The sequence below is a fragment of the Aythya ferina genome (assembly GCF_964211825.1).
Source record: "Aythya ferina genome assembly, chromosome: 4".
In the NCBI taxonomy this organism is placed as follows: domain Eukaryota; kingdom Metazoa; phylum Chordata; class Aves; order Anseriformes; family Anatidae; genus Aythya; species Aythya ferina.
Genome location: NC_140300.1, coordinates 46,862,217 through 46,879,581, shown reverse-complemented (window position 1 = coordinate 46,879,581; position 17,365 = coordinate 46,862,217). Strand labels below are relative to the sequence as shown.

At 39.5% G+C, this 17,365-nt stretch overlaps 1 protein-coding gene across 4 annotated transcripts in view; it reads right to left on the bottom strand.

Moving 5' to 3' along the window:
• Positions 1-12,736, bottom strand: part of GLRB (glycine receptor beta) — a 50,287-nt gene extending 37,551 nt beyond the window's left edge. For 2 of the 4 annotated variants that reach the window (XM_084517544.1, XM_084517547.1), the window contains exons 1-2: positions 12,447-12,563; positions 11,365-11,518 (exon numbers count right to left, since the gene is read on the bottom strand). In XM_084517544.1, coding sequence (XP_084373670.1) covers positions 11,365-11,486 — 122 coding nt within the window. In that variant the 5' untranslated portion in view covers positions 11,487-11,518; positions 12,447-12,563. Of the gene's footprint in view, positions 1-11,364; positions 11,519-12,000; positions 12,020-12,446; positions 12,564-12,717 lie in introns of those variants that run through there. The other 2 variants (XM_084517545.1, XM_084517546.1) reach the window with 2 other exon arrangements.
• Positions 12,737-17,365: the final 4,629 nt, after the last annotated feature.

Sequence of the window (17,365 nt, the reverse complement as noted above, 5' to 3'; positions counted from 1 at the left end):
AGAAGTGTATTCGTTACTATTTAGACAGAAACAGCTACGTGCTTGAAGTTAAGTCATTTCACAAACAAACATTTTAAGGTTCCATACTGGATAGTCGTTCTTTGTGATGCTTTAGTATTTCTCAAGAAGCTGTAACAAACATGACAGTTCTCCTACATACTCTAACTGTAAACTCAATAAAGTCAATAGATAAAAAAATAAATCCTGTCAAATAAGTAAGAAGTTCACTAATTGCTCCCTTCCCTCTTAATACATATCCAGAGGGAAATGATTTCTTCATTAGGAGAAAACAGCCAGCTTAACTATTTTTAGTGACTGTCATATTAGGAACACAAGAAAACTGACAAGCACTTAGGTGACAAAACACGCAGCGCCTTTTGGCAGCCTCTTGCTTTCAAATGTCAGAGGCAGCTAGTCCACTGAACTGCAGCCCTTGCATAGTCTTATTGGTAAGTACTAATTGGGGGTTTGTTACAGAAAACAAGGCTTTGCACTCTGTTTTTTTTTCAAGGCACTTTAAAATATTTCCATTTATCTTGATGTCATTGTCTTGGGTGTTAAACTAAAGCCATCACGAAAATTAAAAAGAACCTGTGACAGGTCAATATGGATACAAGAGTAACATGAAAGTGAGAGGAATAAAAAGCAAGAGAAAGGGTGCACGGTCCCCACCCCATGCACTTTAAGCACCTGGCAGGCTGATGATGTCCTGTAAATGAATTTCTGTACTGTCTATAGAACCTGTTCAGTGATGATTTTCAATTTTGAACTCTGTCTCATATTCATCTTTCCCTCCATTTTCTGAATACTCTGCTAACCCTCTGTCTTTATGTCTTAATAATCAGGATGCCATGTAAAAATAAGACAAACACCCTACAGAGGCATGTCATATATATCAACACTATTGCCTCCGGCAAGCAAATGTACAAATTTAATTTAAAAAATGATCCAGTTAAATTTCTAAATATTTTCCTTAACTAGTATCAGCTGTTGTTGTCTCTATTACCCCCCTTACCCTGCTTAATTCTTCTTTTGCATTATTGTTTCTCATATCTCATATCAATGTCAGCTTGACAGATCTATGGGTGATTCTTTATCGCATTTTGGCTCACTGCTAGTTTTCATCTCATCCTTCACTTTTCTTCATGTCCCCTGGGACTTCTGCATTATTCAAACATTTATTGAAGATAATATTAACTCTCCAAAAGGCTTTTGGCCATTTTTTTTTTTTTAATAAAATACATCCTGATTTTAAGATGTCTATATTCCAGTAGCTTCTGTTCAGCATCATTCTTATTGACTACTGGAAAAAAAAATCATTAAATAATTAATTAATTTCTGAATCACTAAAACAAGGAACTTTCTCCTTCTTGCAGTGTCTTAACTTCCACTAGTATGTCCTTACTGTGTACTATAAAACTCTGATAATTTAATATCGGGGAAATTAAATACCAAGAGGGTTTCTCATTTCTTCAAATAATTCATAAATTATTTGATAAATAATTGATAAATAATTGATAATTTCACCTTCCAATAATTTTACTAGGCTTTTTATATTTGACTCAGATTTGAAGCATTAAGTACATATATGTAAAAGAGATGATTTACTTCTGTCACTTTGAGGTTTGTTTTCAGTTTGCAGTGTTGACCTTGACCAATGAAGAGGCTACTACAGAAACATCATTCACCAGCTTTGTATGCTTTTCTCGCAGTTGCCAATAATTCAAAAGAAAAACACAAATTTAAATATTAAGATTATTTTCCATTTTGTAGCAGAAACAGGGTTGAAAAGAATGTTCATTTTATTGTAGAAAAAGAAAGGCCAACATTCTGTGCACTCTCTCTGACACAAAAAGGTTCATGGCACTGCTTCCTTGCAGTCACACATCTTAACACCTAACACATCCACATCAGGTGGCTACTCAAATTTTATTTATTGTATTCTCTGTAACACAAGCAATGCAATAGGGTTCATTTCTAAAACATATATAACCAATATTAGTGAAATATCAAAACAAAACCAAACAACAACAAATGAACAAACTTAAAACCCAATTTGTTTTATATTTCTCTTATGGATTGTTCAAAGAAGTTCATTAAATAGTAATAACGGTAATAGTCATTAAATAGTGATGATCTGAACCACATGGGACAACTTGACAAAAATTAAATACAGATGCTTGCAGAATGTATTTGCAAACAAATCCAAAATAATAATAAGAAGAAAAAGAAATTAAAAAAATGAGCATTAAACAGCGATAGAAAGCCAAACACAGATGGCATTCTGACAGGTTTATTTGTCTCTTTAAGTAAAAGGAATAAAGCTGTAATTTTGTGAGGTCTGTGTTGCACTGCAGAAGGATGTTAATACAAATATGTGCTCAGATTGTTTCCTCACAGGTCACACAATGGACATTTACTGCAGTGGGGGAAGCCACTGATGTGAGGAAGAAACGTGGCAGCACTGCTTTCTGGTGAAGAGCATCACATTTACTGCAAGTCCTTGGGTAGTGTTTTGAAGTTGTGTCATATGCACACATTTTTCCTCACTTTAGGAACCAAGTGAAGTACAACAGCATTGGCTACTTTGAGCTGGGAGAAGAAGCCTGGAGTCAGTAATCACTAGTTTTTTAACAGTGACTTTGAACGAAGTGGTGGAATGGAAAAAGGCTTTGCTAAGTACTGGGTGTGTTTTCACTGCAGTCCTTCACAGTATGCTGTAATTGAACTACCATCACTGAGTAGCACTTATGCTACCAAACATCTTCACAAGGACTGGATTTCCTTCAGAGAGCCCTGCTGATCAAAATTTCACTTGGAAATCAATAAATCATAAGCATAACTTCTGGTAAGCTCAGACATTATGCCGCTTGCAGAGTGATAAATTAGCAGAAGAACTAAACGCTGAACAGGGTGGGCTGGGCGCATGGAGTAACTGGCTGAGATGATTCATTGAGATACCCATCTAAAGCCACTACCACCCCTGCCTACCTGGCCATTCTGCAACAGTGAGCTTTGAATTGATGTGTAGGCAACATGACAGAAAAAGAATTGGAGCTCAAACCTTCCTTCCCAGAAGAAGCAGTACTTCAGTTTTCTAAAGGCTAGTTCCCACAAAACACCACTCACTCCAACTGAAGAGTTACTTACCACCTTTCTTTATCTGACCTAGGATTTTCATATGAGAAGCTGATAATGAGCCAAAGGTTCCCCTTAAATTTCCACTAGTTGCAGCACATGTAGCAATTTTAATACATTTATTTCAACCTGCGAGGAATGCATGTGTAGCTGCTGGAAAGCATTAGGAAATGGAAATGTAGCAATGTAGCAATATTTTTCAAAGTAATTTATCAGTTCTAGTCAAGACACAGTACATAACAAGCAAAGGGTAATGCAACTGAAGTCTCACAGTTGTTATAAGAGGAATTTAATAGAAAGTAATAGTAAAGCTAGGAATTGCCTTATCAAAATTTTGCCTAAACCACATTTTTTTTTTTTTTTTGTGGGGGAAAAAAGTAAATAAAGCACAATGTCTTCTGATTTTCTGCAAGAAAGGAGAGAGCAATCAGTGTTCTCACTTTATGAACAGTGCTCTCTAAAGCCAGAAAGAAAACAAAATACACTTAGTCTGTCAGCACAACATCTCAGTGGGATATGACTGGCCTCTCTCCAGTCTACTTCTGGTATCGTTGACGAATAAAAGAATGACTTTAAGTACTGCATTGCATGAGATACACAGGGAGGTGTCCATCTCGTCTTTCTTCCACTGCAGCTGCACACATTTTATTGCAGCCCTTGGAGAACATGATTAACATTTTAAATTAATGTCAATAGATAATTATCTTCATAATTCCTTAATCAAAATCCAGAAGTTTTGATAAGTAGATATGCATGAAAAGAAGAGGCATACTCCTGGTTGAAACTGATATAATAACTTCTTTACATTTGTGTCAAGCAAATGTGTCAGAAGACATTATGTCTCTCTCCGTTGGGTTATCATGACATCTAGCCTCCCAGAGCTCACTGAAGTTACAAGGAGTCCTTATCGCAGACAGTGCCACATGAAGATGGCTGGAAAAAAGAATATCAACACATTTATTCTACACAAATGGGGATGGAAACCTTCACTGCTGTTGTTTTATTTCACCTATTGCCCTGATCCCTGTTCTTAATATGCCACTATGCTGAAGAATCTCTCATTTTAGAAAAGCACATTACTATATTTTTTACTTATGGCATGGCAATCAGGGAAAAAACAGGCACATATCAGAGGCAAGCTAATTCACATCCCATCTTATAATATACTGCAATCCAAACATGCTGCATGCTTTTTCTATTGTCAGCATTTACTTAGAACTCATAGCTTGGATAACCTAGCATCAAGCTTTGCCTTTGCATAGATTACTGTCTGACAGATAAAAATACATATATTCCAACTCACCCTGTGATCTCCAGCAAAATGTCCTACATAATGCCAAAACAAGAGATTTTAGTACAGTTTATCTAATTTATGTGATGGAAACTGACACTTTAGTCACATAACGTGGCAGTAGATATCAGGGAATGATAAGAATAAGTTTGGGGAAACACAGTACCTGTCATCTTGCCATACACTGCATGTACTACTTCCTTGATACCTATCAGTGTTCTGATTTGTAGGCATTTGGTTTTCGGAGTGCAGTAACTCAAAGCACAAAAACAGGTTAATACAAATCAAAGAGATACTATATAATTCCTGTGAGCAATCTCTATGATCTCAAGCATGCTCAACAGCCACATTTTCAAACTGTAGCACCTGAAATCTCTATTACTAGGGAGAATAATTATGATGCCTCCAATGCAAAGTGATGTCATTCAAATTACATTAAAACTACAGAAATCTCAGTAACTTTTTATGCATGCTCACAAAATGCAGTTGACAGCTAAACACTTACATTTAGGTATGTAACTTCAGTCCCTGCATTTGGAAGTAATCCAGTATGGTGAACAAAAAGAAAGGTTCCTTCATAGTGCAATACAAAACATAAACCCTGCTAGGACAGACTGAATAAAATAACTCCTCTTTCATCTGCTGTGGTAGAAAGCCCAAAGAGAATAGGTCGCAATGGGCATGCCAGCAAGATTCCTGAAGCTGGGTGATGTGAATAGTTCAGCTAGGGCCACTACTTCAGTCCTTGACTAGCAGAACCCTCTAAGTTCAGCTTTGGTTTCACATTCAACATTGGACACGTTGAGGAGTGTTTATGGCATTCCTTGTTATTTTTCTGTAAGCTTGAGAAAGTAAGACTATTCATCTGCCCACCAGAGGCTACAGCCCTGAAACCCACAAAACCAGGTTAGTACAGTACTTCATCCAACCCAACTCAAACTGCTCACAGCAAGTGAATGGTGCTTGCTTGCTCCCTGCTTAGGGACCTCTGCATCCTACTGAAGTCACCACCCAAGTGACTTTTCCGCAGAAATGCCGTTCTGCTGTGTGCTGGCATCACAAGCATGCATGAAATATTATCGGCATATGATAAACAGAACTACAGACATTTGTCCACCTCAGTCCCAATGTCCCTATTTCTTTTCTAAATAAACACTGAGACGAACAAGACATAGGTCTTGATAAGAGCACCATCTTGGTTAGAAAGCATAAATGGAGAGACATTTTTGGAATTTGTCTTTCAAAGATTCATCTGGTGGCGCTGGGAACAAAATGTAGTCTTAAGGTTTTCCTCACACTTAGGCTCAGGGGAAGGAATTTAACCTGCTGATCCACATTTTTTCAGTCTGCAGGCCATATATGAATTAGAGTGCTCAAGTCTGTAACTCTTCTGCACAGTTGTATTGTCTCATCACTACAGTGTTCAGAATGGAGTGAACACTGCTCACTTGAGAGGAAGAATTACTGAAAGTGAACCAACTTACCATAGTTAATTACTGTTTTACAAGATAACTTACATTTTGCTTATACAGCTTTATCTTTTACTCCCCAGCATGCTTATCCACTCTGAATACAAATTCCCAGACCTCCTGGAATGTGGCCCTGTCTGTCTGGGATCATGGCTTTCCATGAGAGTTACATGCTACAGAATAATTAAACCATTGACCAGTTGCTGTCGCTATGGGGCAAAAGAATTTTTACAGGAACCAGACCTGGGCTCTGCAATGTCTTTATCTTCAGAATGACTGTGAAATATAACTGCCTCCACAACTAAATTCAGGCTGTTGTTTCAACTTTCTTCCATCTTCCCCCACAAAGTATATCAAACCTACCATCACATCTACAAGTGAAGACATTCACAAACCATCAACAATGTCTTCTACAAGGCAGGAATGACAACAGAGTCGATTCCACTTTCCCACCATTTACATTTGGGGGATGATTACATACTACAGATAGAGAGGCCATGTATACCCAGACACGTGGTGAGAAAAACAGTCTTTGTCCACAGGAAGGTGGAGAGGATCCAAGATATAAGACTTTGAACTTGCTTTAGTCTTTATGGGAAAAGCTTGGCACAAGCCAGCAGTTAAGCAAGAGAAATGTATAGGACAGACCTTCATACAGTTCTATGCTTTGAACACATCAAAGGCTTTTTCTCCAGTTCCACTGTCTTTTGTTGTTATTTTTTAAAATCAGCTGTTTATTGAACCTTGGCATTTGTGACTTTTCTAAACTTCTGCCCTGGCAGATGGCACAAGCCATGTTTTCTGGAGGGCTTCGAGGGCCATTTTGCAGTTTCTGAAGTAGCTGATATGCTTTATTGAACACAAGCCAAAACACGATTTGTACTCCTGCTCTGTGGGTAAAAAAAAGGCTCTGTAGATAACATACAGTATTTATTTAATCATTTACGTGTATATAAATCCCCACGTGGGAAATGCACACCAGTGGGGAGGGATGTTATTTAAAAGCAGCCTTAAGATCAAGAGAAAGGAGTGAGATTCAGTGATCAGTGCTATACTCTCAGCATTAGACTCCCTGTGGGATCATTGGCAATTAAGAGCGTGCAGGTGAACAGCCGAGTCATACTAAAACTGTAATTAACAGGGATAGTTGGGATTGTGAGCACAGTTGTAACTGATTTTGTTAGCTGCTATTTGACACACACGTCTCTTTGCTTTCTCTAACAGTCATAGCAAGCTTGCCTTTCCTTATAATTTAATTTGTCTAGAGATCTTGCAAGTGGCTTTGAGGAGAGAACTTCTGGCTTGCCAAGGACCGTGGGATAACAGCAGCAGCTGGAACACTGTAAAATAACTGAAGTATTTATTATGACATAACAAAAGGAAAAACATTCTTTCAGCAGTGCTCTTAGAAAAAAGTCACAGCTGCGTGTCCAATATGTTTACCAGAAACAGGTATTATGAGGAATTATGAGAAAGTTACGCTAGGGAAAAGTAATAGCATTAGACAAAATCTGTTTTGACCACATCTTCCATCCCAAACATGTCTGTCTATATATTTTATCCTCAACGTTAGCGCTCACCATGACTAAAATGAAGTATCTTCTTAAACTTCCTCTGCCATCTGGCAACTTTTGCAAAATAATGACAGTACTAGAAGGCAAATAATACGTACCTATTCAAAAAGCTGGCTGGGCCTGGGGCAACTGTTTAAACAAAATGCTCATTTTTATCTGTTCAAATTGCCTGAAACATTCAAATAAGCTGAATTCACATTTACAAGAAACATGCAAAGCAGTCACTCTTGTGCTTACCCTATGTGACACACTCTGATAAAGAGCTGTAGTACTTAGAAACAACTACCCATTCCATATTCTGTTCCAGGCCTTAAACTTCAAACACTATTTCACCAGAACCTGCAATGAGACTTCACTGCTCACATTTTCCATTCCCCAGGGACTGGTAGATCACTGCAGAAGCACAACAACTTGGAGTGACCTCCAAACAGTAAATAACAGTGGTAACATGGCTGATGGATGGTTTAAAACCAACAAACAGATCAAGTGGCTAAATTCATCAAGGTCATCTGCATTCAGTATAGTGAATTTCAAAATAATCTTTGTAAAGAGAATACTGTAACCCTGTTAAAGGATTTTCTTGAAGAGGTGGACCTGTCTCTTTCTTGTTTGCTTTCTTTTTTTTTTTTTAAAGATATTTTCCATGGAGACAAAAGGCAAGAGTTTTGTTACATTAAAGCTTCATATTTTATTGCACTACGCATCTGTGGCAACCAGCTTCCCAGACTTATGCTGCAAAACTCCCTGTTGTGGGCTTATAGGTCCAATATATCAATTTGTTTCTTAATCAACAAACATTCAGGCATAAGACATAACTACTCTCTGTTCCACTAGGAAAGCCTGAGGTAAGAAAGAAAATGATCTAAATTTAAGATGTGAAATTTTACATCTGTCTGAGGAAGCCTTAAATCAAGATAAGAACAAGTGATTAAGCATCAGCTTCTTGGAACACCTCAATAAAAAAGCTGGGAGAAACAGTTTCAGAAATAAATGAAAATCAGATGGCCTATCAAGCCACTGTCACACAATACGCAGAGATGCATTATGAATAATCACAAGTAAGAGGTTTTGCTCCCAGATACAAGATAGAATTTTCCTAATTGAAGGAAGTACATATCTGTTTATGAGACAATAATGAACTTTTTATGTGTTTTTTAATCAGTTTGGTTTCAGCTTTTTCTGTTACAGTTAATTTCATGCCAGAGGGGTATACTTAGCTAAAAGCTTGTGTGCTTGATATGCATAAAAATTCAGGTGTGCTCATTCTTCATACAAATTCATGCTAAAGTCCAAAATTATAATTTATAACAAGTGAGACACCAAACCAGTCCTAACACCATCCATTTCTGAATGTCAAACTAAAGAACCTAAGCAGTATTATTAGGCTCAGCATAAATCTTTCCTAGGAAATTATTTGCATACATTTTAATTCCATTATAAAATTTGTAAAGTTTGTTCTTTATGTAATTACCAGTGGTTTTTATTTTCTTGCGGAGGTAGAATTTAACTTTTCAGATGTTGTAAGGAAACAAGCAGCAATGTATTCTACAATAAAGCTTTAAGCCGTACGGCACTAGTAACCAAAGAAAATTAAAGGTAGATTAAGGTTTTAACTTTTGTATGTTTTCATTAGGAATTTGTACCATTCAATCTTATAAATGACATAAAATCCTATAAACCTTCTTGAAAAAGATAAAATGCTTTCTTTCAGAAGAATTCCTCTGTGCTTTACAAGTGAATTTTTCATTCAGCCACTTTCTCTGAGACTAATTTTGATCAACCCTCACATTGTCACTTAATTCCCACTCCACTGCATTGCGTTTTGGTTTGTTTCTGAAGAAATATTCATCTTTTTTTTTTTTTTGCACAGGAAAGAAAACATTAAGAGTAGGCTTCCTCTTTTACAATGTATAGTGTCATCAACTACAGAAGTTTTGTGAAAGGCTATAAAAAACATGTTGATGGTTGAAAGTTTGTCCTCAGCAGCCTGAGTTATGCGAGCATGACAGAGCTCATTCGGATTGCTTGTTCACCTCAGAGGCTGTCTATCTGCCAGCCACAAGCCCAGTGATCCTGCAGCTCCACTACCACAAGTGACTGTCTCAAGCTGTGAACTTCAGCCAAGTGAGACACCAACAACTTGTTCGCTATTCAGAAAATGATAGAGCTCAGTGCTATGGCAATTAATTCTAACTAGCAGCACGGCACACGCGGTATGTTAAACAAACACGGGATCACACTAGGATTTTCACAGAAAGCTTCTACTGGCTGGAATGTAAAAACTTCACCTAGAAAATTATAGCACTTATTCACCAAGTATAGTGGTGACAAATGAAGTCATATTTATAGTTTGTAATATTAACTGGTATCAAGAAGAACAGAATACCAGGAAATCCTGTGTTGAAGAAAAAACAAACAAACAAACACAAAACAAAACTTCTGAAGATAAAATGCCATCAACTTTCGGAACTCTAATTAAGATCAAGTCCCAAATGAGGAAAATGCGGGCTGCTTCGCTGAGACCACGGCAGATCTGGACTCTGCTCCCAGCTGTGGAACTTCCTTCCTAAGGACTTCAGTGCTCATGTCTGTCTTGGAACCATGGTGTTTCTCTCCTTGCCAGAAGTCCTTATAGTAGCTCACACTGAAAGCTCCATACAGAGCTCAATGTAACTTCACAAAGGAGACAGAATGAATATGGGTCATTTCAAATGAGTCACAATCACATTAGAGACTTGTATCTTAATGTTTTCAAATACAAAGACATATCTCATTTTTTAGGGCCAGTATAATAGATAACGAGAACACTCACTGCAGGTAGAAACTTTCTACAATTCAATGTTACAAATAAACATCACTGTTGATACTTAAAAAGAGTGGGACTTTTAAAAGTATCATTCAAACAGTGCTTCATTCTGGATATTCCATTATTTTTTTTCTTTTCCTTGCAAAAAGTCTTTTAAATGTTAGCTAGCCAGTCTCAACTTCCAGTCTTCTTCTTTTATGGTCTCTGAAGAACTGTGTTTTAAACCTGTCTGAGGCACTTCCATCATTTAAGGCACATTGCTTTTCTACATGTATTCATAAATCATTATATTCCATCCATCTTTTCTTCAGATATTTATACCATAACACTAAAAAGATGACCAAGGATGGCCATGGAAATGACAAAAAAGACTCTCCAAATAAAACTTTTGCATTGTCCTACGGATCAACACAAAATGTGGTGGGTGTCAGAAAGAGAAATTCTATTTAGTGTGAAGCAATAATGGGTGTCCTGAACATGGTCTCTATTCAGCTGGGCAATCATCAATCAGTGATTAGTTTTAGTTTCTGTATTTTTACAGAGAGATTGCACTATAAGGGCCTTTTTATACCAACAACCTATCCACCTCCAGAAAAAATACAGTACTGTAAATCACTGATGGAAGATGCTAAGATATTAGTTCTATTCAGCATGTAATAAGAATGTGAGTAGAACAATCCCTCTTTTACAGAACTAAGCTAACCAGAAACTGAATCTCAGTAAGATAGTATACTTGCAACACGATGCTAGACAGCGTAACATTACAGAAATACATTACTCTGTGCCCACAGATAGCAAGATACTGCATTGGAATCTCCCCCAAATATTTTTATTCATTGTTAAGAATCTGTTTACTATTGTTTAGATTTCTCTTTTCATTGAAACAAAGGACCTGTTGCAGAAGAAACAGACCGGTTGACAGAACTTTGCTATGTCACGGGTTAAGCCCTCTTCTCACTTCCACCCCCAAAATCCCTCTTTTAATGGAAAGCACCACCTTCCACTTCAATTCCCATGCAATGTCCAGTCTTAAATATATGGCAGGATCACAATCATGCAAGAATGCAAAAGAAACACGGAACGTACGATGGGCAAAGGTATTGCTTCTTTTTCCCCTTTCCTTTCTTTGAAGACTTCTCTTTGGAATATACTTCTTCCATCCATAAGGAGAATGAGACCAAAAAGAAAACCGCTAGTAAGAACTTCATCTTGAAGGTTAAGCTTCAAAGAAACCTTCGGTCTATGGCAAGGGAAAAGAAAGAGGTTTATGTTAGTAGGGTTAACATAGTAGGTTAAACAGCAAAGGGAAACATATATGTACAAAAAGTAAACATTTTGTTTTAGAAATTCAGTTTGACACAGGAAAGTCTGTTGAGGTGTAAATCTGATATGAAACCACTTTAGGTAATTTTGTGAGTGTCAAGGAGCTTCCCAAAGTTAGGAGAATCACAGCGAGGAACGGATTTAAGTGTGAGTCCAGTGTATTGAAGACATAAATGTGATGTGATGACCTTCAAAGGCTGCCTAACTCAAAATCCCCAGAAATGTGGAAGAGAATTCCTCACCAAAGTACCATCTATCGGCTCCATTAAAGGTGGCCAACCAGCCTTTGAGAAGCTAGAGAACTGAGAGGCCTCTTGACCTCTGCACACCTCAAACAGCAACAATTTCAACGCCGGTTACGAGAAAGGGTTGCAAATTTAATTTCATGGATGAAATTACCCATAGATGACTACTTTGCACGGACTGTAGATGCAGCATCAGCACTAAATGGGATCTGCAAAGGCGGCTTCTGGGCACAGCCCGGAGCCCTGGGCACTGTCCCACTGCACCCAGTCCCACCTGGTGATGCCCCAGGGGCTGCTGCCCCCCCAGCCCCCGACCACCACCACCCCCGGGCTCCTTCCACGCCTTTCCTACGGGCATTCCCAGGCCCCTTCCTTAGGCCAGGGGCACTGGGGGCTCCCTCAGCGCCAGCCGCATTCCGCGTCCCAGCCGCTCCCCGGAGAACGCCAGCCCCTCTCCCCGCGCCGCCCGCAGGCAGCGCCCCGTCCCCGGCCCCAGCCGGCGGGGTCCCGCCGCCCCCTTCCCGCTCCCTCGCCCCCCGGAGCCTCCCCCGCCGCAGCGGCCCGGCGCTGGCCGAGGTGCTGACGGGGCCCTGCGCTCACCGCCGAGCCGAGCCGAGCCGAGCCGGGCAGAGCCGGGCAGAGCCGGGCAGAGCCGAGCGGGGCCTCCCGATGCGGGCGCGGGGCGGAGCGCAGGAGCGGCGGCTGGCAGCGAGCCCTGCCTCCGGCCCTGCCTCGGCGCCCAGTGAGCATGTGCGGGGCCGCGCCGCCCAGCACGGCTCGGGCACGGCTCGGCCCCGGCGCACCGGGCACTGGGGTTGTTCAGTCTGGGGACAGGAGGGTCAGGGGAGGCTTTGTTGCTCTCTGCAGCTACCTGAAAGGAAGCTGTGGGGAGCTGCGGGTCGGCCTCTTCTCACAGATAGCTAGTGATAGCACCAGGGGGAATGGCCTCATGTTGCACCAGGGGAGGTTTGGGTTGGAAATGAGGAGACATTTCTGCTCAGAAAGAGCAGCCAGGCATTGGGATGGGTTGCCCAGGGAGGTGGTGGAGTCACCGTCCCTGGGGGTGTTCAAGGAAAGGTTGGACGTGGTGCTTAGGGACATGGTCTAGTGGGTGATATAGGTGGTAGGGGGATGGTTGGACCAGATGATCCTGGAGGTCTTTTCCAACCTTAATGAATCTGTGATTCCCCATACACAGCCAGAGCTTCTGTCTGCACAAAAATAAAAGAGCAGCAGGACCTGGAGATGTATAAAAAACACTTCATATTCTTCAGAACAGGAATGGCAATTAAGTGTGATGCATCAGTGGATGCTTTCTGCAGTGCCCTGTAATCCTTATCATGCTGCTATGAAGCACCACTTAAGCTGGAATATAAGAACAAAAAGTGGAGAAAAGCACAAATTTAGCAAATGGAAAAGGGGAAAATGACCTGGTGAGTTAGGCCATGGCAGGCAGCAAGAAGTGCATAGATTCAGTAATACCCAATGCCAGGGACCCTCAGCTGCACCTTTTGAGCAATGTTCCTATCCTAACTGACTTACAGACACTCTCATAATACTCCCATGACCTTCCAAATGTGCTGCCAAATGGTGTACATACACAGCCATACATGAATACAGCAGGTGCCTGTTGGTTGCTGTTTCCATTTTTCTGCATTTCTGTTGTGTTGCTGAAGATAGGGCCATGAAAATTAAGAGATAGGCTTAATCTGAGAACAGATTGGCCCCAGTTTATGTTAAGAAAGCATTAGCACAGAAGAGCAGAACAAGCATTTACAGAAAGGTGTAGCGGCAGCAGCAGCAAATCACTATGAGCACTACTGCAGCCACGACAAGCACGTCTTTCTGCACTCTGCGTCTTGCAGCCACAGAGCCTGGGTGCTTTTTACCTCCTTTTGTACTCAAAGTATGTAACTGCCTCTGGGCTTCCTGCAAATCTGCTGGTATTTGCAAGTGCACCCAGTTGCAGCCATCAGCATAGATACCTAAGGATGGATGAATATTTGTGGTACATCAACAGGACAAAGCATGAAATAGACATAAGTATTATCCACCCCCTGGAGTCACAGAAAATAAGATCACATGGCTAATATCTTTCCAAAGCTAATAAAAGCGAGATACATGTGACACAGACTAGATAAAGGAGATGCTTCAGTATGATATCTGTGTAATATCTTTACATGTCCAACACCTCACAAATAATACCAAATATTGTAAGAAATATTTCAGTAGCTCTTGATTTTTTTAAATGCACCTGAATAAATTAGCTGTCAGCTATCAGAGGAGTGCTGATAGGGAAGGGTCTGTGGGAAGAAGCCTCTTCTCCCATCTCCCCCCTGTAAAAATCTGACCAAGGTCATAGCTTATTTACCTAGCAGCACCTTCTTGGCAAGCCAGCAGGGCCAGGATAATCACACTGTTCGCTCCACCGCCTCGCACAGCACCTGCCAGGAGAAGCCAGTGCTTTCATGCATGCAGGATTTTGAAGGACAGTCTGTGTTTGTTCGGGTGCTGTATCGCAGTGCTGGTTGGCTTCACAATGTCCATATAGGAAGTAGTGGGGAAAAAAAACTCCTGCTCCTGGGGCCAGGGAGCCAATTGATCATGAATAATGGGCCAGGTTCTGTGGATTGTTTTTGGTGGCGTTTTGTATTTCAGAGATGCTATTAAAGAGAAATTTAAAAAGTAAGCAGAAGTTTTACTAGTTAATGAATGTGTAAGGGCAAAGCCAACTCTCTGCGTTCATTGTATTACTAGAGCACAGGGGTGTACTTGGCTATCTTCTGCACACAGCTGCTGCTGTATCAACTGTTGGGAATACTTGTGCACATTTCTCTGATTCAGGAATAATCCCCAGGAATTCCTGATCTTAGGCATTATCCCGATCAGTCAAAAAGAGTTGTAAAACACAGGCAGAATATAGCAAGACCTCACCTAGTGATCAGCCCAGGGATATTTGTCTTGACTTTATTTTGCAGTAGTGGAACACGGAGACATGAAAATCCATCAGTCACTCAGAAAATATTTCACAGTTGTATAAGAGAGAATTTCTTTGGCTTTACTGTTCTTTTTAGTCTGCTTTCTTAAGGTAATGAGTTTTGTGAAGTCATACTCTGTATGCATGCATATTTCAAATGGTTTGTTGCAATCCTTTTTTTTTCAACAGATTGATATCACATTAAAAAAAATAAAAAAGCTAAAAACTCAGAGATACTAAGTCCTGAATGTTTTGTAAAGACAGCTTGCTGAGAAGAGAGATTCAGTTAGTGCCTCTGCAGAAGGAATAAAAGGAGGAAGAAAGCAGACTGGCAGGAGTGATTGGTAGACATCAGAAAATCTGCCTGAGAGAGAGTTTGTATAAATTATTTAAACACAAATATATTCATTCATAAAGTATTTGCTTTACCAAAGAAGAAGTTATGACCGAGGAACTTCTACTGTCAAATAGACAAAATTTTATTAAAGTCTTTGTCAGGATTTTTTTCAGAAAAGTATGTATTTTTAAATTTCTAACAACAGAAGAACCCATGCTGCAGCTTTCAGATTAATTTAGTTTAAAAGCCAGTCAGCCACAAGAACCACATGGATTGGAAATCAAGTTTTATTAGTTTCAAGGGTCGCAAAAGATGCATTTATTTAATACACACAGTTGGAAAATACTGTTTTAAAAAGGACTTCATGTTCTGCAGCCTTTCCAATTACAGGTGTTTTTACTTCAACCTGTCAAATCTTGGTGACTGTGGTGATCATCCAGAAGGTGCTCCTTTACAGGGCTCCTAAGAAAGGCAGAATTCAGAAGGATGCTAGAAGCTTTTTTTTTCTTGTTTCTTTTTCTACTGTTGTAAAGAGGTGTATATACTCATTTCATAAGAAATAGAGACAAAATATGAACGTAAAAGGTTTTCCTTCTGGTACCAATGATCAGATCTATGAAATCTGTGATTTTCCTCATTCTGAAAAGACTGGTGATTGTCATTCCATCTTGAATTACAAAAACATCAAGTAACAAACCCAGCACTGAACAAATTGACAAACAGATGAACAAGCAGATGAAAAACATCATAATCTGTCCTCCTTCATGTTCCAGTCCCTCATCTCTCTCTCTGTTACAGGTACTGAGTATGACCAATGATTCATACAGGGGGGATCTGAATGCTGGCAAGTTCAAACTGCTGTGCTTTGGTGGAGGCTCTAAAATGAAGACTTTAGAGAGAGATGTATGTGCTCTGAAGTGTCTCATTTATTAAAGTTGAATGAGACTGCAGTTAGAAACGTGCACCTTCAAACATGCTGGCAAATGTAAGAAGCCTGGTGTATACTAGGCTTTCTGTGTTTAATGGATAAATAGCATATATTGATTATATCAGACACAATCATACTTAATGCTTGTACTTTACGGGAAGCAGCTACATGTCTTATCGCTGTTGTGAGCATGTATAAAATCGGGTCATATAAGATGCCCAAAACATATGTTCCTTGAAGGCATGATCATTGTATTACTTAAATGTCCTATGTAACTGCCTTTAGTGACAGATCTCCACAAGCAAAGCACTGCTAAGCTGTGTATATGACTTCAAGATTTTTCCCCCACTCTGTTATTGGTAAAAACGTATGTACCTTTACAGTGACCCCAAAGCTGAGATGAAACATAAAGAACAGGGTACATTTCCTGTAATCACCGAAAAGATTGTTCCATAAGAAAAGCAGAGGTGAAGTAGCATACAAACAGCCATGTATCACGTGGAGTTTCCAGACAGGGAGGTGTAGGTGAGTAGTTGTTGATTCCATGGTTCTGTGGTGTTATCACTAAAGAGATTAAAGTTTAATCCTAGGTCACTGAAGCTAATAAGATTTTCATTACTCTTATCAGTGGATAAAAAAATTGTAGAGAGTTTTCAACATAATAAACCATCTCCAAAGTGATTAAGTTTATAGTTCCTGTTGTTATGCAAATAAATCTGGGGCCTAGTACTAATTATATTGCTATGTTAAGTTCTGTGTGTTCCTAAAACAGCTTCATCTGTCTGAGAAATGTAATAACTGTCAAAAAAAAAGTGTGTTTTTCACCTCTCCTTTTGTTGGAATATTTTACAAGTGACATTGAAGTAACTTTAAACTCTCATTATACATTACAGCAACCACAGTACCTTAAAAAACTATTTTACACAATCATAGAAGTGTTAAAAGACCAGCTAAACCTCTCTTTAAAATGATTCGTGCTCATTTTCTACATGCAAGGTAATCTTTTAGAAAACTTAGAAAGATTGATACACCAATCTTGGGTGAAAGCATTAATAACTCCAAAAATGCCAGTTTGTATGCATCCACACTCACATTTTTCAATAGAATTGTATAACTGTGTAATTAATTGGCTGAACGCACTTAGTGCCAACTTCATTTCTCTCGTGGATTATACCATCATTTAAGAATTGAGATACAAGTCAGTGGGGAAAAGGATTAGCCTGTCAGCTTTAAAGCTCTTAGCGTCAGTGTTTGTTCATGCATAAACGGTAGACATA